Source organism: Panulirus ornatus, chromosome 56 (assembly GCF_036320965.1).
Source record: "Panulirus ornatus isolate Po-2019 chromosome 56, ASM3632096v1, whole genome shotgun sequence".
Taxonomy (NCBI): Eukaryota; Metazoa; Arthropoda; class Malacostraca; order Decapoda; family Palinuridae; genus Panulirus; species Panulirus ornatus.
The window spans coordinates 14085387-14105512 of NC_092279.1; the positions used below are offsets into that span (position 1 = coordinate 14085387).

General features: G+C 38.1%; 2 protein-coding genes across 7 annotated transcripts in view; one reads left to right on the plus strand and one right to left on the minus strand.

The window, feature by feature from the left end:
• Crk (Crk proto-oncogene, adaptor protein) overlaps positions 1 to 9495 on the plus strand; it is a 115076-nt gene extending 105581 nt beyond the window's left edge. For all 6 annotated transcript variants that reach the window (XM_071693876.1, XM_071693877.1, XM_071693873.1 and 3 more), the window contains one exon: positions 5200 to 9495. In XM_071693876.1, the coding sequence (XP_071549977.1) occupies positions 5200 to 5418 (219 nt within the window). In that variant the 3' untranslated portion in view covers positions 5419 to 9495. The remainder of the gene's footprint in view (positions 1 to 5199) is intronic.
• A 1094-nt stretch (positions 9496 to 10589) lies between these two features.
• The window catches only part of r (carbamoyl-phosphate synthetase 2, aspartate transcarbamylase, and dihydroorotase rudimentary), a 175032-nt gene continuing 165495 nt past the window's right edge, over positions 10590 to 20126 (minus strand). The window contains exons 48-49 of the mRNA XM_071693871.1: positions 19853 to 19954; positions 10590 to 11334 (exon numbers count right to left, since the gene is read on the minus strand). Of these exons, the coding sequence (XP_071549972.1) occupies positions 11137 to 11334; positions 19853 to 19954 (300 nt within the window). The 3' untranslated portion in view covers positions 10590 to 11136. The remainder of the gene's footprint in view (positions 11335 to 19852; positions 19955 to 20126) is intronic.

Genomic DNA, 20126 nt, shown 5'->3' on the forward strand with positions numbered 1-20126 from the left:
GAGAGAGAGAGAGTGCACAAAATCAGAGAGAAGTTCTATTGGATACATGGGCTTCATACTTGAACACTGTCAGTGGACTGGAGAGTTCATTGCAAGTACTGGAGAGCTCATTTAAATGTATTGGATATTGATGGTGAGGGATTGGACTTTCTGTTGCCTCACAAGCATCTACTGCCCCCATCAGATCTTCTAAGTCTAAAGTGTCTCAGGGCAAGGACTCTTGGTGAGTTTTTTGAGCAATGCAAGTAGGAGTTGTTGCAGATCTGCAGTTTGAGTTCAAATGCTCCTGTACATGAAGGAATTTTCTTGTAACCTCTTCTTCCTCCACTGATAAATTTCCTTTTCATTGCCAAGGATATCTAACAGCTTCTACAAATCCAGCTTTCTTTTTCTCTTCTGATAACATGGTTGCTATTTTTTCTGTTGATACAGTCACATGCTTTGGTCTTTTTTTTTACTTACCTATTTCTTTGAATTGACTCTGACATTCCCTCCCCAGATTTACATTATACTCATAAAGACTTTTATAACGTCCAAAGAATAATTCCCTTTTTAAAGACAAGTAATGTTTTTGGATCTTTCCTTGTGTTTAACCTCATACTCACTTATAGTTCCTTATCTTAAGGTCCAAATTATAATTCCCTCTTCAAAGCAAGTGCATGAAACAGATGGTATCCATCCTTGTATCTTAGAGGAGTGTATCTCTAAGCTTGCATCTTTGTTATTTTGTCTGTATTGTTTCTTCCTCAAAACCAACACCTTTCCTCTTAGAAACATAGCTTGATCTACTTATTCATTTTCAGTGATTGAAGGCTTCTATGCCAAGTACAATCTTGAGTATTTCTGTTTTAAGTCTGAAACTTTTAGTTGCTAACTTCTCAAGAATGTTAGATCTCATGGTCTCTCATTCCATTAGGCAAGATTTGCTAGCAACATTCTTTTCCATTTGACCTTTTCTCTAAGTACAGTAGGAATCTTAATGTCTTGGTCCTTTATACTTTGAAAAATATTTTATATGGTGTGGTAAAAGTTACAGATATATAAATTTTATCCTGGTTTTCCTCCATGCTTTGTATCCTAGATTTCAGTTTTCATTTCAATCATTCCTATCTATCTATATCTGATGCCCATTCCTTCAGGCAACTCCCATCAAGGGATGGCTATGGCAAAAGAGTCTCTATTTATCCCTGTCCTTACATGTATCATGTGCATATGCCATTCCACACATTCTTCCACCATTTCTCTTCATCCTTCATTCTTCTACAGTGTTTGCCCAAGTCACAGATGGTCTTTCTCTCACACCAACCCCCTTAATTGAAGTTTCATACACTCTCCTTGTAAACTCTTAAGTCTTTGTGTTCTTCTAACATGCTCAAAACTCCATTGCTGCTTCTTAGCCTTTTGTGCCTCACCCTTGACAAGCCACTGTCAGAGAGCAACTCTAGCGCAGTTTTTCGAGAGGCAGCAAGACCTCAAAATTGTCCAAAAAAATAAAAAGACCCTGCACTCTTCAAGAGTCTGTATTTAAAAGGACTGCCCTGACAGAGTTGGGCATTGCCTCCCCCTTTAGTTCCACCCCTAGGGTCACCACAAAAAGGCAGGCTGAGACTTAGATACTCTAGAAAACTAGAGTATCCCCCTTGAGGTATTGAAACTTGAAAACTTTCCCTAATTTTGAGCCCAATTCACAGTAGCAACACCTGAAATCATTAGTTACAGTACTGCAACTGCACAAAATCATTCCACTGCTTTAAATATGGATTGGATCAATCTTTCGTTTCTTTACTGTCAGTTGTGGTGTTCCCCAGTTATCTTATTTATTCCCTTTCCCCTCTACCAAGAGCCTGGCTCATTTCTTTGCTGATGATGCTGCAAATTAATTCCTTGATATACCAAACTTCTTCAGTAGCATACTCTGTTCCTTGCTGAACTTTAAACTACTAGCTTTTTATCAGATTTTTACAGTTTCCTAATAGAGTAGTTCTGTGGGGCCTGGATGTGGAAAGGGAGCTGTGGTTTCGGTGCATTATTACATGACAGCTAGAGACTGAGTGTGAACGAATGGGGCCTTTGTTGTCTTTTCCTAGCGCTACCTCTCACACATGAGGGGGGAGGGGGTTGTTATTCCGTGTGTGGCAAGGTGGCGATGGGAATAAATAAAGGCAGAAAGTATGAATTATGTACGTGTGTATATATGTATATGTCTGTGTGTGTATATATGTGTGTACATTGAGGTGTATAGGTATGTATATTTGCGTATGTGGACATGTATGTATATACATGTGTATGTGGGTGGGTTGGGCCATTCTTTCGTCTGTTTCCTTGCGCTACCTCGCTAATGCGGGAGACAGCAACAAAGCAAAATAAAAAATATATAAAAATCAGTGCCTTGGTACCCAAAACCACTTTTTTGTAGAGCATAGGTTATTTGTAGTCAGTTTATTCGTAGTGTATCATCATCATCTGAAACGGTTTCTGTCTTCCAACTTCAGTTAACATTTATGTTATTTTGAAATTTTATGACATTCTGTGAATGAACACTTGCACTTCACCACCTATTTATGTTATTTTTTGGCAGTGTAGTAGTTGCCTATCATTGTCATTTATAAACAGTTGGTTTCCATCCTTTAACTTTCGTTTCATTTGATCACTTGTTTTGATATTTTCTTGAACAATCTTATTGTCATCACAGTTGCTCCAAAAGCACTCTCACTCAAAATATATAACAGGTCTCCAAGTCTCATCCTTTATGAAAAACAGAAATGATGGTGTGCTCATCCTTACATCTCCCTGAGGGAAATAATACTCATTCCATCACTACCTTTGCTTCATCCCCCTACTCACTCTGTCACCACTCTCACCATCATGATTTCTTCACCTTCACCTCTTACTTTTCATCTTCACCCTCTGCTTATTACATTACCATCCTCTGTTTTTACCACCTTCCAGCTGTGTCATGCTTTTTATTTCTTTGAACAGTTCTAGTTAATTTTCGTTATTCTTATTTCAATTCTTTATACAGTTTTAGCTGATTTTCATTATTCCTGTTGAAGATTCATTTTTTTTTGACCCCTTAATTGTCAATGAATGTAGTGTTAGTTTAACCACTGATCTTTCTTGGAAATTCTTTATTACTTAAATACCAGTCTCCTTAAGAAAAAATGGCATTTTGTTTCTGTTATAAAGGTATTTCTCTTTTGAGTAGTTAATTGAGCTATACGGGTGATTGATTCATCCCTTCATAGGATATTGCTCAGATGTCAGGGGACACTGTTCTTTCAACTCCCTTCGTGATAAAGAGTTCATTTAAAGAGCAATTTACCTTGCAATTCACCATGTGATTTCTTGGCTTGAGAGCACCTATTGCTGCAGTGTTGTGCTTGTCATATTTTCAGCTAGTGCTTGGAGTTTTGCTCGAGAGTTGGCTGCATGTGTGCCCTCCCCTCTGGCTAGCACGTATTTAACCCAGGAGACCACAGTCTTGTGAACATATTACATTCTAATACTGGCTAATTTGATGTTTGCTGTTTCATTTTTTCCACAATTGGCTCTGTCTGTCTTCCTTCACATGGAAAGTTTGGTTTCACTTAAAGAATGAATGATATTCTTTTTTTACTCAAAAGGTCTGGTCTTAGTGTGGGCTTGTGAGGCAGTTATTGGTGCCTTTTTTTTTCATTAAGGTAAAACGTCTTGTGGCTTCTCTTTTTCTTTATAATTTTGCTCTATGCTTGGCAAGTGAGATCTTTTCAGTGATCATATTTATATGACCTAAGCATCCCAGTGCGATTAAATGGCCAAAGAGGAATGTTACCACCGAATTTATTATTCCATGCACTGACACAACTCAGGTGTTAGACAGTGCTGGTTTTGACAGTTTTTGATCCCATTCTGTGCAAAACACTACAAGACTCATCTCACATAATACACAGGCAGACCTAACAATATAAAAGTCTGTGTATATTATTACACCACCTCCCTTTGTATAGGACCTGCCATTTCATGGAATACAATCATTAAATGATGAACAGACAGTGAAGAAATTATTTTAAATGAAAAAGAGGCTCATTTTTCCATTTTATAGCTTTTAATCATCAGCTCTGCCTTACCTCCCACCTGCCCTGCTATTTGTTTCAGTAATTTGTTGACTCGCTGGAAATGATGTGGGAAGAAGGTAACAAGTCTGCTAAATCCCTTGTGGTTAGTTGGGTCTGGTACATCCCAAGTATGTTTTTTTTTTTATTTTTTATTTCCTAACTTTACTTTTCCTTTTACACTTCTTATTATTCTTAATTCTTACTGAATATAGTACTGATATTGTACTCTTATTCTTACTAAATACAGTAAAGTATTTAATCTCTTCAGGCCTTCCAAACATATTTTACACTGCTTTTTGTATCTCCAGTACTTTTTTTTCCAAATTTGCTATTATCATTTTGTAGGAAACATATTGCAGAATCTTTAATGCTCAGACTTCTCTAACTTACTTTTACATTGAAATACTTTTGTGATTCATAGTCCCTTGAAATACTTTCATTGGAGATTCATAGTCCCTTTCACCACCGAGTCAGTGTATTATAAAAGTTGTTTTATCATAACTGAGTTTTGTTCATTAAGCATGGAGGGAACATTACGATTATGGTTTTCGGATACAGATTAGACAGATCGAAACACTTGTAGCATAGAAGGGGTAATGAGCAATGAGCCCAAGAAGAAAGCTCTTTTGTAGAAACTCATTTGCCACAACTTGTTTTCTGGTTGGATGTTTTTCCAAATATTAGTTTGTCCTTAATATCCACCACACTACTAATTTTTTTTTTCTACCACAATAGGCACCCACATTGAAAATCCAGATCCCTGTAATAGCATGAAAATTTTATTTTGATTGAACTACAAAGTTTACTACCATCAGATCCTGAGTGATTTTATATTAGGTTAGATAACCATATAATTTTGCATGTTTACAGATTTCAAGGTTTCCTTTTAACAGGTGTTGTTTGTATAACTCATGAGTGGGATATGGATTTATATTAAGATTTCATCAGTTCACTATATGAAAGAAAAAAAGTGCACAATTTATTCTAATGCTGTAATATAGAGACCTGTTTTATGTATTTCTAGGCCTTATCTCAGCTGCCTTTCATTGATCTGATTGTACCATGCATTTTGCTCAAAGGCATTAACCTTGGTTTTCTTTTGCAGAGGAAATTACCAGCCTATGCACGCGTGAAACAAACCAGAGTTCCTAATGCTTACGACAAAACCGCTCTCAGATTGGAAATTGGAGATGTCATCAAGGTTACGAAAATGAACATCAATGGGCAGTGGGAAGGTGAATTAAATGGAAAGGTCGGACACTTTCCCTTTACGCATGTAGAGTTCATTGACAGTGAAAATTCAGTGGATGGAGATCTAAATTAGGCTGCATTACAAAATTGTGTTAGAAATGTAATTTCTAGATTCTTTTATTTTCTTAGAAATATTGTGATTGTATCTAAAGAATGAATGGAAGTCATAAAAAGCTGGATGTGATATGCTGGGCATCTTTTTTAGTATCTGTAACACAAATTGAAAAGGTTGTATGTGTGACAGGTTTTGAAAGGATGGAGATTTTGATTGGGGAAATTATTTTTAGTTGTAATAAAATATTCTCTGAAATTTTATGCAAATAACTGAGAATTGCCTAATAGTATCTTCAGAATTTTTCAGTAAGATAATGCCAAAATTTGAAAGTGTTTGGCTGGATTTTCTCCTGTATTTTTATCTTTTTGTGCACATAAATACTTTGGCAGGAGAGGGCACCACTCACCTAGTTTCAGCATCAGATCATTCATTAGACAATTGATATCAGGAAGATTTTACTGGAAGATATTTATCTATTTGGTAGTGTAAATACCATTTCATTAATTTAATGAAGAGGGATTTGTTGCCTTTGAAAGAAATTTTATTGTACACAAACTGCACGGATCTTTTACCAGCAGATATCCCAAAGAAATCATGCCAGTTTTCTTCCACATTTCTTGCTAATGAATTAAACATATCATGTTGGCTCATGTAGTATATCTGTTAATATTTGTACATACTTACACCCATGATGGCTTTGTTCCAAATTAGTCTAGGGACAGTACTCTTAGCTACATATTCATATTGGATTGCATTTTACACTGCATAACTGTCTTGCTCTCTGGTCACTGGTAGATAATGAGTAGTGGTAGAAATTTTGTAGATGTGTCAGTATACAGCATCAGAATTAATTTTCACAAACATGCAGGAGGCATTCTTAACATCAAATGATTTGATGGAGATTACCTTATTTCTACAAATGAAGTAAAACAGAGGAGAAAGCTGCTATTTGTTAATTCCAGGGTAAAGATTTCCTTTCCAAGTTTTCACTCATAGTGCTCTTAATCATGGGAGTGTTATTTAATGATAAAATTTTAAATAATGGTAACGAGCAATAACTGCAACCTTGGTTTAGAACAGGAAGTGCCGGGTGAAGTAATAGGAGAAGTTATATTTAAATATATTTTATACATGTACTAATTCAGTTCATAATTGTGATGTACATATTTCATACTTAAAGTTTTCTTGAATAGACACAGCAACATCTATCCACTTTTTTATTTGAACTGTAATGATTGTGTGATTCAAACTGTCAATAAAGAATCAAGATTTCTAATTAGAAAAATACACTTAAAACATTACAAAATTGTTTGGATGTATGATTTTCTACAAGTGCAGTCCATTCTGTGTACAACTCTTTTGGGTAGTATTTTGTTACAGGTATTAATAATTGAAATTTTCCATTAGGTACAATGTGAGATATTTACTAAAATTTGTCCGAGTGCTAAGGAAATGCACATTTTATATACTGCCTCTTGTAAATTGGACACTTCTGTTGGTGACTTGCATGAAAGAAAGGCTGCCATTTTTGTTTGTAAGTGCACAGTTTGACCAGATTTTTAGGCTAAAAGGGACTTCTTGATATGGGGATAATGCCTTTTAGGATATATAAAGCCAAGTCTGTGGTGCTTGGCTGTGGATGGTAGACTTTGGTTTTGATACATGACATGAATAGTGTGGATGTGCACAAATGAGGCCATTGTTTGTATGTCTCCTTGCTCAAGTGTGAAAAGCGGTTAGGCATAAAAATTTTAATTTTTTTTAACAATATTTTAGGTGTTTCACATTTACAAGTAGAAATTCTCCAGCTGTGCTTGTAATGTTTTAGTATGACTTAAAAGGTGGGGTCACAAATTTTAACTAAAATGGGTTACCTCATTAAAAATACACAGAGGTTAGAGTAGAAGTAAAGAAACAAGAAAAGATAAGGAAAGTTAGAAGAGGAAAGACAAAAAAAATATAAATACATAGTTTAATGCTCTTGGTGTAAATGCAGCCAAAGAAAAAAGTAAAAATTGATGAGGAAGCTTGGTAGTGCTTTCATGGTCAAGTAATCTAATACATGTATCTCTTAAATTTATATTATTTCTTTCTTACAGAGATTCAACTTTGTATTTTTGAAAATCATGCCATCCGATGTCACTTTGGGAGTGGCACAAGTCAGATTCATTGCATTTATTTGTATAATTGCATTCAGTTCATCACCAAACATTTGAGGTTCCTCTGAAAACTTGTGATAGCTTTCTTATAGTTGTATATTGCTTTCATGTAAGTTATCAATAACCAGGATAACATCATAAAGGAATTATTAATGTAGAGTACTACAGTAGTATCTTGTTATATTAGAGAATTTTCTTACCCACTGTGGAGATGAAGTGACATTATGGAAGTGCGTAAAAACATTTAAGTGATGGCCATGAGCTTGCTGAAAGGGATTTATACTGGCTTTCAGAAAAATTATGTACCATTTTTTAGAGGATTGTAAATCAGAACCATTGAAAATTGCTCCAAAACTTGAGTTATTCAAGTAGGTCTAGTTGCATCCACTTGGACCTTTGACTTAATTATAGTGACTTCTGTGTATCCTTGAATTGGGTTGGAATATTTAGGGAAGTAACTACTTTTTTGATTTTGTGCAATTTTCTGATGGGTAGAATTAACTAAAATTATTTTACAACATAGAATTTGATGATTGTTTAACTCTCACAGTAGAGTTATTGCAAATTCTAGCCACAGCACCTCAAACAGACATCAAGCCCCGTGAACAAATGTATTAAAATGGTATTTGATTTTTCAGTATCACTGGTATGGAAGAGCAAATTCTGCTACGGCACTTGATTATTAATGAAGTTATGAAAGTATCTAAGCACTGACTAACCTTTTTTTTGTATAAATCCTAAACCATAATTATTTGGTTTATTCTGTAAAGATGCCATGAATGTGTTATAAATATGTCATGCATGGAAGGATTTTATTATTAATGAGTTACTGATACTAAAGAATACTTGTTTTCAGGAATAATGGAAAATTTTTTTAATGGTTATGTGGATAATAGACTTTTGGAACCAGTCAACCACTGTTTCTTGTGACATGTACAGTTAGTGGTAATAGTTCTCTGCAAAAAGATATTGCTAAGGATGCCTTTCATAGGTGAGAAAGTGTCTAGGAAAGGAACAGTGCAGAATATCAGAAAATGTGTGCATTGTGTAGACAGGGACCATCAATACAAAATGAAATGTAATAGATATCACTTGACCAGATGAATATTGCAGCCTTTCATAAACTTCAGTTTCAAATTTCTATTTTTTACTTGTATACATTGATGTGCGACATTACTGTCTAAATACTATGATATTGAAATTATATGATTAAGTGTTGAAATACCCTAACTTTTTGCACAAATTATTAAGAATGTATACTATGTATACTGTGCATGGTAAGGCAGGTGGAAATACAGGAACTGCAGTACTATAGTGAATCAGATCCCAGGGATCCAAAGTACTAATTACTCATTACTGTATTAAAGGTGTATAAGATAAAACAAATATGGGTGGCCACTACTTTGGTACATTTATTTATCAGCAGCAGCTGGCTTTCCTAAATAAAGTCCAGAACATTGGCTTATTAACTTTTCACAACAGTATGGACTTGCAAAATCAGTATGCTGCTCCTTCCCCTCAGTCAAACTCATTCCACAGGGATTTGTATTACTGATGAATTTCATATAACCATTGCATACTTAGGTAGGTGAATGTGGCATGACAAATAAGCATAATGTTGTTACTGTCACTTTTCCATACTTGGTAATTCCCTCCTGTGACTGTTGCCATTTAGTGAAAAATACAGTTGGTATAAGGTTAATGCAGATCCAGTGTGTGACTTTGCACTTAGCTTAAGTGGATGCTGATGCTCAAACCTATTACTGTGATTAAGGAAAACTCTTGTTATGCACAAGTCTCCAGCATCCTCCATCGCAAGGTGCAAGTTTAACGCAAATTCCTCTTGCATCTTTTTTGATGTTATAATGTGTCATGATAATGTGTCATTTAGAATGCAGATGTAATATATGCTAATAAAATCAACCATTGTGCAAAATAATGATTTTGAATGAGAGTACCTACACTTTTGAAGATGTAACTTACAGGTAGAAACCCTTGGTAGACAGCTATTGACCAGGGAGGTGTATTACAGGTATTCCTGCTTCGGTATTGGGAGGGATAGTGATGTGTAGTGAGCCAGCATTCAGTGGTTGTCAAGATGCATTCATTTGACCCAAGTAGCTGTCTTTTCTTTCTGCTTCATCCATACATGGACTGCAGGTGTTCTGTCCACAAATATACAATCTCTCCTTGTCACACATATCACTTGACAACACTTGACTCACTGAATCCATTCCTAGTAACTCTACTTTCCTGCGTTGACCAGTATACGTTAGCCCAACCTTTGGGCAAAATGGTAGGAGCAAAGGATAGTAATAGTAGGTAGGAACATTAGCTGGGAGCTTTGAGTAGAAGTAGAAGGCTGTAACATTAGGTTGTAGTTGGTAGGAACATTAGGTAAAAGCCTATGCAAACCCTGCTAGAGTTGCCCTATGCCAGTGGCTTGTTAAAGACAAGGCACTAAAGGCTAAGAAGCGGCACTGGAGCTTACTGGTTATGGAGACTATCACCACCCCATACCCAAGGAGTTCCAGATGGTAACATCATCAGAAATATAGAGAGAAATTGGACCTCTATTCTAAGCCAGCCCCATAGGTGAGCCAACACTATTAAACCATACATCAAAATTACCTTGATTTTCAAAACTGCTCTCATACAGTTTTCTCACATAAATATAACAAACTTCCCTCCACCTCAAGTACAGAGATTCTTTTAATGTCTTTCTTCATGCATTCTTCCCCTCTGTCCGAATCTTTTCAACATACTCTGCGCAGGTTTCTTGATCACACTGTACTTAACAGAACTTTCTCTTACTCTGTCATTCTTAACTTTCCTCACATCACACATTTTTCTCAGGCATTTGATTTCCAACATATTTTCTAACACTGGCTCATACCCATACAACACTTTGGAGACTACCACACCTTTAAACATATCTTTCTTTACCCAAAGAGACAATAACTTCTTACCTTACCTTTATGTGCCCATGATATAATTATAGTTACATTGCAGTACAAATAAAATTAAGGCTCTAGAATTATCTTTATTATCACACGAGTACCTTTATACAAGAGTATCAACATGACTGTACAGCAGTTTTTAGTGTAACAATAATGAATTTTTGTATTATCTGACAATTTAGGTTGTAAAAATAGGCAGAGCCCTTTCAAACCTACATATTCTATTTTTTAACAAAATTAAGACATGACGTACCAGCAATAACACATCCCTTTCATAAAAAAACGTGCATATCCCCTATTTACTGTACAGCATTTTATATTTTTTTACATATCATCCATACATATTTAAGCCTATGCAAGTCATAACATGATCTATATGTAGCATTTGAGATTCTGTTTAAGATACAGAGCCCATAATGACTATAAACATTTAAACATATTTTGACATTGGGAAGATGGAGAACATCTGTTTACAATATGAAATAAACAGATCTGATAACATGTGAATACATCCACTTCCCACACAAGTTATGCCAGAGAATCCTATACTCCCACTGTGTATCCCTTTTCATCCAACATTATCTATTCTAAATTTCCCTGCTTAAGACTCAATGAGATCAACACTTCCCAAAAACCATGGAAAGGAGGGCCATTCTTACATACATTCCACCCTCTGCCTGACGGAAGTAAGCAGCTCGGGGGTCTGTATCAAATTCAGGGGAGATTTCTTGGTTCCTAGGTAATGGATGAAGGACGATCATGCGGCGTTTTGCCCGAGTCATCAAGTGAGGAGTGACAATAAAGTGGCCACATGCCTGGTGATCATGAATAATTCACGATCATGATTAATACTCATTAAAAAAGAAATTAAAATAAAAAAAATCTGAAATGCAGACAAATATATACTTCATACTTGATTGTTGTTTCTCGCATTAGTGAGGTAACGCTAGGAACAGACAAAGAAAGGTCACATCCGGTCATGTACATATATACACATACCCACAAGGAATAGAGTGAATTGGAATGATGTGGTATACCAGGGTTGACATGCTGTCAATGGATTGCACCAGGGAATGTGAAGCATCTGCAGTAAACCCTGGAAAGGTCTGTGGGGCCTGGATATGGAGAGGAAGCTGTGGTTTTGGCGCATTACACATGACAGCAAGAGACAGTTAACAAATGTTGCCATTTTTGTCTGTTTTCCTGGCGCTGACATGCTGACACAGGTGGGGGAATGGATGAAGGCAAGCATGAATATGTACACATGTCTAAGTATGTGTATGTATACGTATATGCATTTATATGTGTATATGTTGATATATATATGTTTACTTGTTCAATGTTTACCCTGTAGACAAGGTAGCACCAGGAATACACAAAGAAAATGGCCTTATTTGCTCACATCACTCTCTAGTTGTCATGCATAATACATCAAAACTAATGCTTTCTATACACAATCAAGTCCCAAAGACCTTTCTGTGGTCTCCCCTGACTTCTTCATAAGACCTGGTCAGTCCACTTTTATATACCACATCAGTATAATTCACTCCATCCCATGCATATCCTATATCATACTGCACATTCAGCTGAAGCCCAGAGCACTCAAAACCTTTTCCACTCCATCCTTCCATCTCCAATTCAGTCTCGCCTTTCTCCTTGATGTCTACATTCCTGACACATACACTTCATGTTTATATTATTTCAGTACAATTTCTTTAGCTCTCTCAACCATACTCTCTTATTACAGCACCTCTCTCTTATCCTATGAATTTATTGATCAAGCAACCCTTCTCACACATATTGTTTTTAAGTATTTCTTTTCTACCTTACTCACCTTCTTTCATATATTCTTATCTACAGACCATGCCTTGCATCCATACAACACCATCAGTGCTACTATACCATCAAACATATCCCTTCTGTCTTCACAGACAATGACCTCTCTTCCAAGGACCATAGGCCTGTCTCTTTCCCATGCTAAACCTCATACCCTAGCTACTACTCACATTTACTGTCAACTTTCTCATTTCCCACCCACTCCCAAACTCAGATGCCAGCTTGTGTAGTTTCTCACTTGAACCTGCCATCAGCACCATGTTGTTCAACAATAACTGACTCACCTCCCTGAGTCCTTCACCCCCAACAGAATACATACATACCAGTTCCTCTCTCCAAGATCCTTACATTCACCCCCTCACCTGGCATCCATAAACAAATCAAACAGCCATGGTGATATCACACACCCCTCCCACAGATCCACCTTCAAGTGTAACCACCCATCCTCCTCTCTTTCTACTTGTACACATGCCCAACCCTCTTAGTAAAAATTTGTCATTGCTCTTTGCAACTTTCTTCCCACAACATATATTCACAACACCTTCCACAGCACCTATATAAACCCTATCATATGATTTCTCCAGATCCATAAAAGCCACAAACAAGTTACTCTGTTTCTCTAAATATTTCTCACATCAAACACATTCTTCAAAGCAAACACCTGATCCACACATACCCTACCACTCCTAAAGCCACATTTTCCCCTCCCTAATCTAAAGCTCTGTGCCTGCAACTACCCTCTTAATCACCACGCTACCACACAACTTTCCAGGTACACTCAACAAATTTATACCTAATTTGAACATTCACTTTTGTTCCCCTTGCCTTTATACAACAAAACATTAAAAGCAATCTGCCAATCCTCAGGCACCTAAACATGAGCCAAACAATGAAAATTCTAAATAGCCAAGAACACAATCACACCCATTCTTAAAAATTCAACTGCAATCCCAGCCACTTTGCTGCACTTCATCTTAACATGACTCCAACTTCACATACTTCCATATCCAAAACATTTCATGTCTATCATTCTATCATAAATCAAATCCAATGATCCTTCAAAATACTCTTTCCATTATTCATTTATAATTGTCCTGGGACCCCTTTTCCAGGAGCTCTTGCAGTTCCAAGGCTTCGTATTTCTAGTTGCAGGGAAATGATAAAATCTTTAAGTGTGAGTTCTTCAATAAAACTGTAATTGCCATTGTTAACAGACAATGATACAGCCTCACACTGTAACCACAAGCAGGCAGAGTTAATCTATTTATATGTATTTTTTTTATTTTACTTTGTCGCTGTCTCCCGCGTTAGCGAGGTAGCGCAAGGAAATAGATGAAAGAATGGCCCAACCCACCCACACACATATGTATATACATAAACACCCACACACGCACATATACATATCGACACATGCATATATTCATACATGCTGCCTTCATCCATTCCCGCCGCCATCCCACCACACACGAAATGACATCCCCCTCTCCCCATGTGCAAGCGGGGTAGTGCTAGGAAAAGACAACAAAGGCCACATTCATCCTCTCTCAGACTCTAGCTGTCATGTGTAATGCACCGAAACCACAACTCCCTTCCACATCCAGGCCCTGCAAAACTTTCCATGGTTTACCACAGACACTTCACATGTCCTGGTTCAATCCACTGACAGCACGTCGACTCCGGTATACAACATCATTCTAATTCACTCTATTCCTTGAATGCCTTTTACCCTCCTGTATGTTCAGGCCCCAATTGCTCAAAATCTTTTTCACTCCATCCTTCCATCTCCAATTTGGTCTCCCACTTCTTGTTCCCTCCACCTCTGACAAATATATCCTCTTTGTCAATCTTTCCTCACTCATTCTTTCCATGTGACCAAACCATTTCAATAAATCCTCTTCTGCTCTCTTAACCACACTCTTTATTTATTTATACATATACTCTTTTTCTTTCATACTATTCACCATTTCCCACGTTAGCGAGGTAGCGTTAAGAACAGAGGACTGGGCCTTTGAGGGAATATCCTCACCTGGCCCCCTTCTCTATTCCTTCTTTTGGAAAATTAAAAAAAACAAGAGGGAAGGATTTCCAGCCACCTGCTCCCTCCCCTTTTAGTCGCCTTCTACGACACACAGGGAATACGTGGGAAGTATTCTTTCTCCCCTATCCCCAGGGATAATATATATATATATATATATATATTTTTTTTTCATACTATTCACCATTTCCTGTGTTAGCGAGGTAGCATTAAGAACAGAGGAGTGGGTCTTTGCGGGAATATCCTCACCTGGCCCCCTTCTCTGTTCCTTTTTTTTTTTTGGAGAGAGAGAGAGAGAGAGAGAGAGAGAGATTGGAGGATTTCCAGCCCCCTGCTCCCTTCCTTATAGTTGCCTTTTATGACACGCAGGGAACACGTGGGAAGTATTCTTTCTCCCCTATCCCCAGGGATAATATATATATATATATATATTTTTTTTTTTTTTATTATTATACTTTGTCGCTGTCTCCCGCGTTTGCGAGGTAGCGCAAGGAAACAGACGAAAGAAATGGCCCAACCCCCACCCCCCCATACACATGTATATACATACGTCCACACATGCAAATATACACACCTACACAGCTTTCCATGGTTTACCCCAGACGCTTCACATGCCTTGATTCAATCCACTGACAGCACGTCAACCCCGGTATACCACATCGCTCCAATTCACTCTATTCCTTGCCCTCCTTTCACCCTCCTGCATGTTCAGGCCCCGATCACACAAAATCTTTTTCACTCCATCTTTCCACCTCCAATTTGGTCTCCCTCTTCTCCTCGTTCCCTCCACCTCCGACACATATATCCTCTTGGTCAATCTTTCCTCACTCATTCTCTCCATGTGCCCAAACCACTTCAAAACACCCTCTTCTGCTCTCTCAACCACGCTCTTTTTATTTCCACACATCTCTCTTACCCTTACGTTACTCACTCGATCAAACCACCTCACACCACACATTGTCCTCAAACATCTCATTTCCAGCACATCCATCCTCCTGCGCACTACTCTATCCATAGCCCACGCCTCGCAACCATACAAAATTGTTGGAACCACCATTCCTTCAAACATACCCATTTTTGCTTTCCGAGATAATGTTCTCGACTTCCACACATTCTTCAAGGCCCCCAGAATTTTCGCCCCCTCCCCCACCCTATGATCCACTTCCGCTTCCATGGTTCCATCCGCTGCCAGATCCACTCCCAGATATCTAAAACACTTCACTTCCTCCAGTTTTTCTCCATTCAAACTCACCTCCCAATTGACATATATATATATATATGTTGTATGATTGTGAGGCGTGGGCTATGGATAGAGTTGTGCGCAGGAGGGTGGATGTGCTGGAAATGAGATGTTTGAGGACAATATGTGGTGTGAGGTGGTTTGATCAAGTAAGTAATGTAAGGGTAAGAGATATGTGTGGAAATAAAAAGTGTGTGGTTGAGAGAGCAGAAGAGGGTGTTTTGAAATGGTTTGGTCACATGGAGAGAATGAGTGAGGAAAGAGGAGAAGTGGGAGACCAAATTGGAGGTGGAAAGATGGAGTGAAAAAGATTTTGAGTGATCGGGGCCTGAACTTGCAGGAGGGTAAAAGGCATGCAAAGAATAGAGTGAATTGGAACGATGTGGTATACCGGGGTTGACGTGCTGTCAATGGATTGAACCAGGGCATGTAAAGCGTCTGGGGTAAACCATGGAAAGTTCTGTGGGGCCTGGATGTGGAAAGGGAGCTGTAGTTTCGGTGCATTATTACATGGCAGATAGAGACTTGAGTGTGAACGAATGGGGCCTTTATTGTCTTTTCCTAGAGCTACCTCGCACACATGAGGGGGGAGGGGGTTGTTATTCCATGTGTGGCGAGGTGGCGATGGGAATAAATAAAGGCAGACAGTATGAATTATGTACATGTGTATATATGTATATGTCTGTGTGTGTATATATATGTATACATTGAGATGTATAGGTATGTATATTTGCGTGTGTGGACGTGTATGTATATACATGTGTATGAGGGTTGGTTGGGCCATTCTTTCGTCTGTTTCCTTGCGCTACCTCGCTAACGCAGGAGACAGCGACAAAGCAAAATGATACAGCGCTAGGGGCTGATTCATGTGAGAAACTGCAGAAGCTGGAGACTGAGTTTGGTAAAGTGTGTGAAAGAAGAAAGTTAAGAGTAAATGTGAATAAGAGCAAGGTTATTAGGTACAGTAGGGTTGAGGGTCAAGTCAATTGGGAGGTAAGTTTGAATGCAGATAAACTGGAGGAAGTAAAGTGTTTTAGATATCTGGGAGTGGATTTGGCAGTGGATGGAACCATGGAAGCGGAAGTGAATCATAGGGTGGGGGAGGGGGCGAAAATCCTGGGAGCCGTGAAGAATGTGTGGAAGTCGAGAACATTATCTCGGAAAGCAAAAATGGGTATGTTTGAAGGAATAGTGGTTCCAACAATGTTGTATGGTTGCGAGGCGTGGGCTATGGATAGAGTTGTGCGCAGGAGGGTGGATGTGCTGGAAATGAGATGTTTGAGGAAAATATGTAGTGTGAGGTGATTTGATCGAGTAAGTAATGTAAGGGTAAGAGAGATGTGTGGAAATAAAAAGAGTGTGGTTGAGAGAGCAGAAGAGGGTTTTGAAATGGTTTGGTCACATGGAGAGAATGGGTGAGGAAAGATTGACCAAGAGGATATATGTGTCAGAGGTGGAGGGAATGAGAAGTGGGAGACCAAATTGGAGGTGGAAAGATGGAGTGATAGGGATTTTGAGTGATCGGGGCCAGAACATGCAGGAGGGTGAAAGGTGTGCAAGGAATAGAGTGAATTGGAACGATGTGGTATACCAAGGTCGACGTGCTGTCAATGGATTGAACCTGGGCATGTGAAGTGTGCCCCACAGAACATGGAAAATTCTGTGGGGCCTGGATGTGGAAAGGGAGCTGTGGTTTCGGTGCATTATTACATGACAGCTAGAGACTGAGTGTGAACAAATGGGGCCTTTGTTGTCTTTTCCTAGCGCTACCTCGCACACATGAGGGGGGAGGGGGTTGTTATTCCATGTGTGGCGAGGTGGCGGTGGGAATAAATAAAGGCAGACAGTATGAATTATGTACATGTGTATAAATGTATATGTCTGTGTGTATATATATGTGTACATTGAGATGTACAGGTATGTATATTTGCGTGTGTGGACGTGTATGTATATACATGTGTATGTGGGTGGGTTGGGCCACTCTTTCGTCTGTTTCCTTGCGCTACCTCGCTAATGTGGGAGACAGCGTCAAAGCAAAATAAATAAATAAATAAATATATATATATATATATATATATATATATATATATCCGCGTTTGCGAGGTAGCGATATATATATATATATATCCGCGTTTGCGAGGTAGCGATATATATATATATATATGTATTATCCCTGGGGATAGGGGAGAAAGAATACTTCCCACGTATTCCCTGCGTGTCGTAGAAGGTGACTAAAAGGGGAGGGAGCGGGGGGGCTGGAAATCCTCCTCCTCATTTTTTTTTCTTTTTTTTAATTTTCCAAAAGAAGGAACAGAGAAGGGGGCCAGGTGAGGATATTCCCTCAAAGGCCCAGTTTTCTGTTCCTAACGCTACCTCGCTAATGCGGGAAATGGCGAATAGTTTAAAAGAAAAAGAAAAATATATATATATATATATATATATATATATATATATATATATATATATATATATATATTTTTCTTTTAAACTATTTGCCATTTCCCGCGTTAGCGAGGTAGCGTTAAGAACAGAGGACTGGGCCTTTTTTGGAATATCCTCACCTGGCCCCTTTTTCTGTTCCTTCTCTTAAAAAAAAAAAAAAAAAAAAAAAAAAAAAAAAAAAAAAAAGAGGGGTATATACAGTGCCCCCAAATGAAGTTGGTGCAAGAGGACTGTGGCACAACCATTAAGGATAAGCATGATATAAAACCGTGAAAACTGTACGGACCACCAACTAGTACTTTACTGGTTTCCTTTTCCTCTTTATACACTCCTTAAAATGGTGAGGAACTTAAGTCAGCATGGCTCTGAAGCTATTTAGGATTCACCTTTGCCCAAATTTGACGAAGGGCCATCTCCAGCTTTTGCAGCAACAAAGTATCCCTGTTACGTAATTTCATTTTTAGATTCAGATTCATTGAATTCCCGGGCCAGTCACTGAAAAACAGTGCACAATCCTTAAGACACTTAGTGACTATTAAGGCAGTGTAGCAGGGAGCCCCATTCTGCATGATCACTTCGACCTTGCTTTTTTGAAACGAATCTGGAAGACGTCACACAGCACCTCAAGGTAACTAAATCTGTTCATAGTTTCAATCTTTGGCAACATTACAAGGTCCCTTATAACTGAAACAACCCCATACCTTAAGTGATGCAGGGAAATTTACAACACTTGCAATGTACTTGGGGTGAAATGGATCACTGTCTTGTTGCCTGTACACACACCCATTACAGAAAGGGACTCATCACTCCACAAGACACTTCAGAACTGAACCATATCTCACACTAAATATTTCTTGCAAAACTTGATTGTTTTTCTTTTGGTGCCTACAGGTTATGAGAGGTTTGGGAAGCAACCTGCTGCTCCAGTCTTTCAAGTCCTCGTGTAAGTTGTGCTGCACTGTCCTTACCAACACATCACTGAACAGTCTAGGCATTTTTCTTTTAATTCTTTTGCACTTCAGTGTGGACCTGCATCAAATCGATGTTTAAGGACATTCAGAGTGTGAGGAGAGGTTTTTCTGGCCTTCCCATGATATTTTACATGGGTCACTGTAACGATGCTGCCACTATCATTAAATTTCTAAGCTCACACCAGTAATATCAGAAATTTCCTGAAGTGGCTAATTTCCCCTGTAAAGTGTTACTATAAACGCTATTTTATCACTTATAAGGTGAGTATTTCTAACTGTACTAGGTGGCAGGGGTAAGAAAAGGGAAAAAACAATGAAAATCCAGGGCAAAAGTGGGGAGCACAACAAAACACTCCTGCCTCCTACAATAGCTAAACTGCTACTGAGGTGGGCTCATGTGGTATGCCGGCACGTCATATAGTTGCCACGGCTCGCTAAAGGGCACCAACATCACAGGCGGACACCATAGCTATTTTAGGTGGGGTAAAGTGATTCGTGTCAATATCATTGGCGCAAGCCCGCTTGTGCCACCTTCATTGGCAGGCACTGGACATATAAAGAGAGTAAATTGAAGCAATTTGGTATGCAGGGGGGTGACATGCAATCAAGGGATTGAATGAGGGCATATGAAGTAGCTGGAAAGGTCTCTGGAGCCTGGTTGTGGATGGAGGGCTGCAAGAGCAATTGGAAGAGGGGTCCTGGAGTAACACCAAGACCCTTTCAAGAAATGGGTCCTGGGCCCAGGCCTTCACATTAAATATAATAGGTATATAACGAAAAACCCATACAAATGGAAAAGAAAAACTCACCCTTTCATAATCTTCAAGAGTGCCAAATCTTTCCTTCTGAATGCGTGTCATATACAAAACATCAGTATCTGGAAGTGCTACCTCAAGACTACTGAATTCCTCCTGTTGTAGGAAAAAAAAAAAAAAAAAAAAAAAAAAAATATATATATATATATATATATATATATATATATATATATATATATATATATATATATATATATATATATACATTATTTATATATATATATATATATATATATATATATATATATATATATATATATATATATAT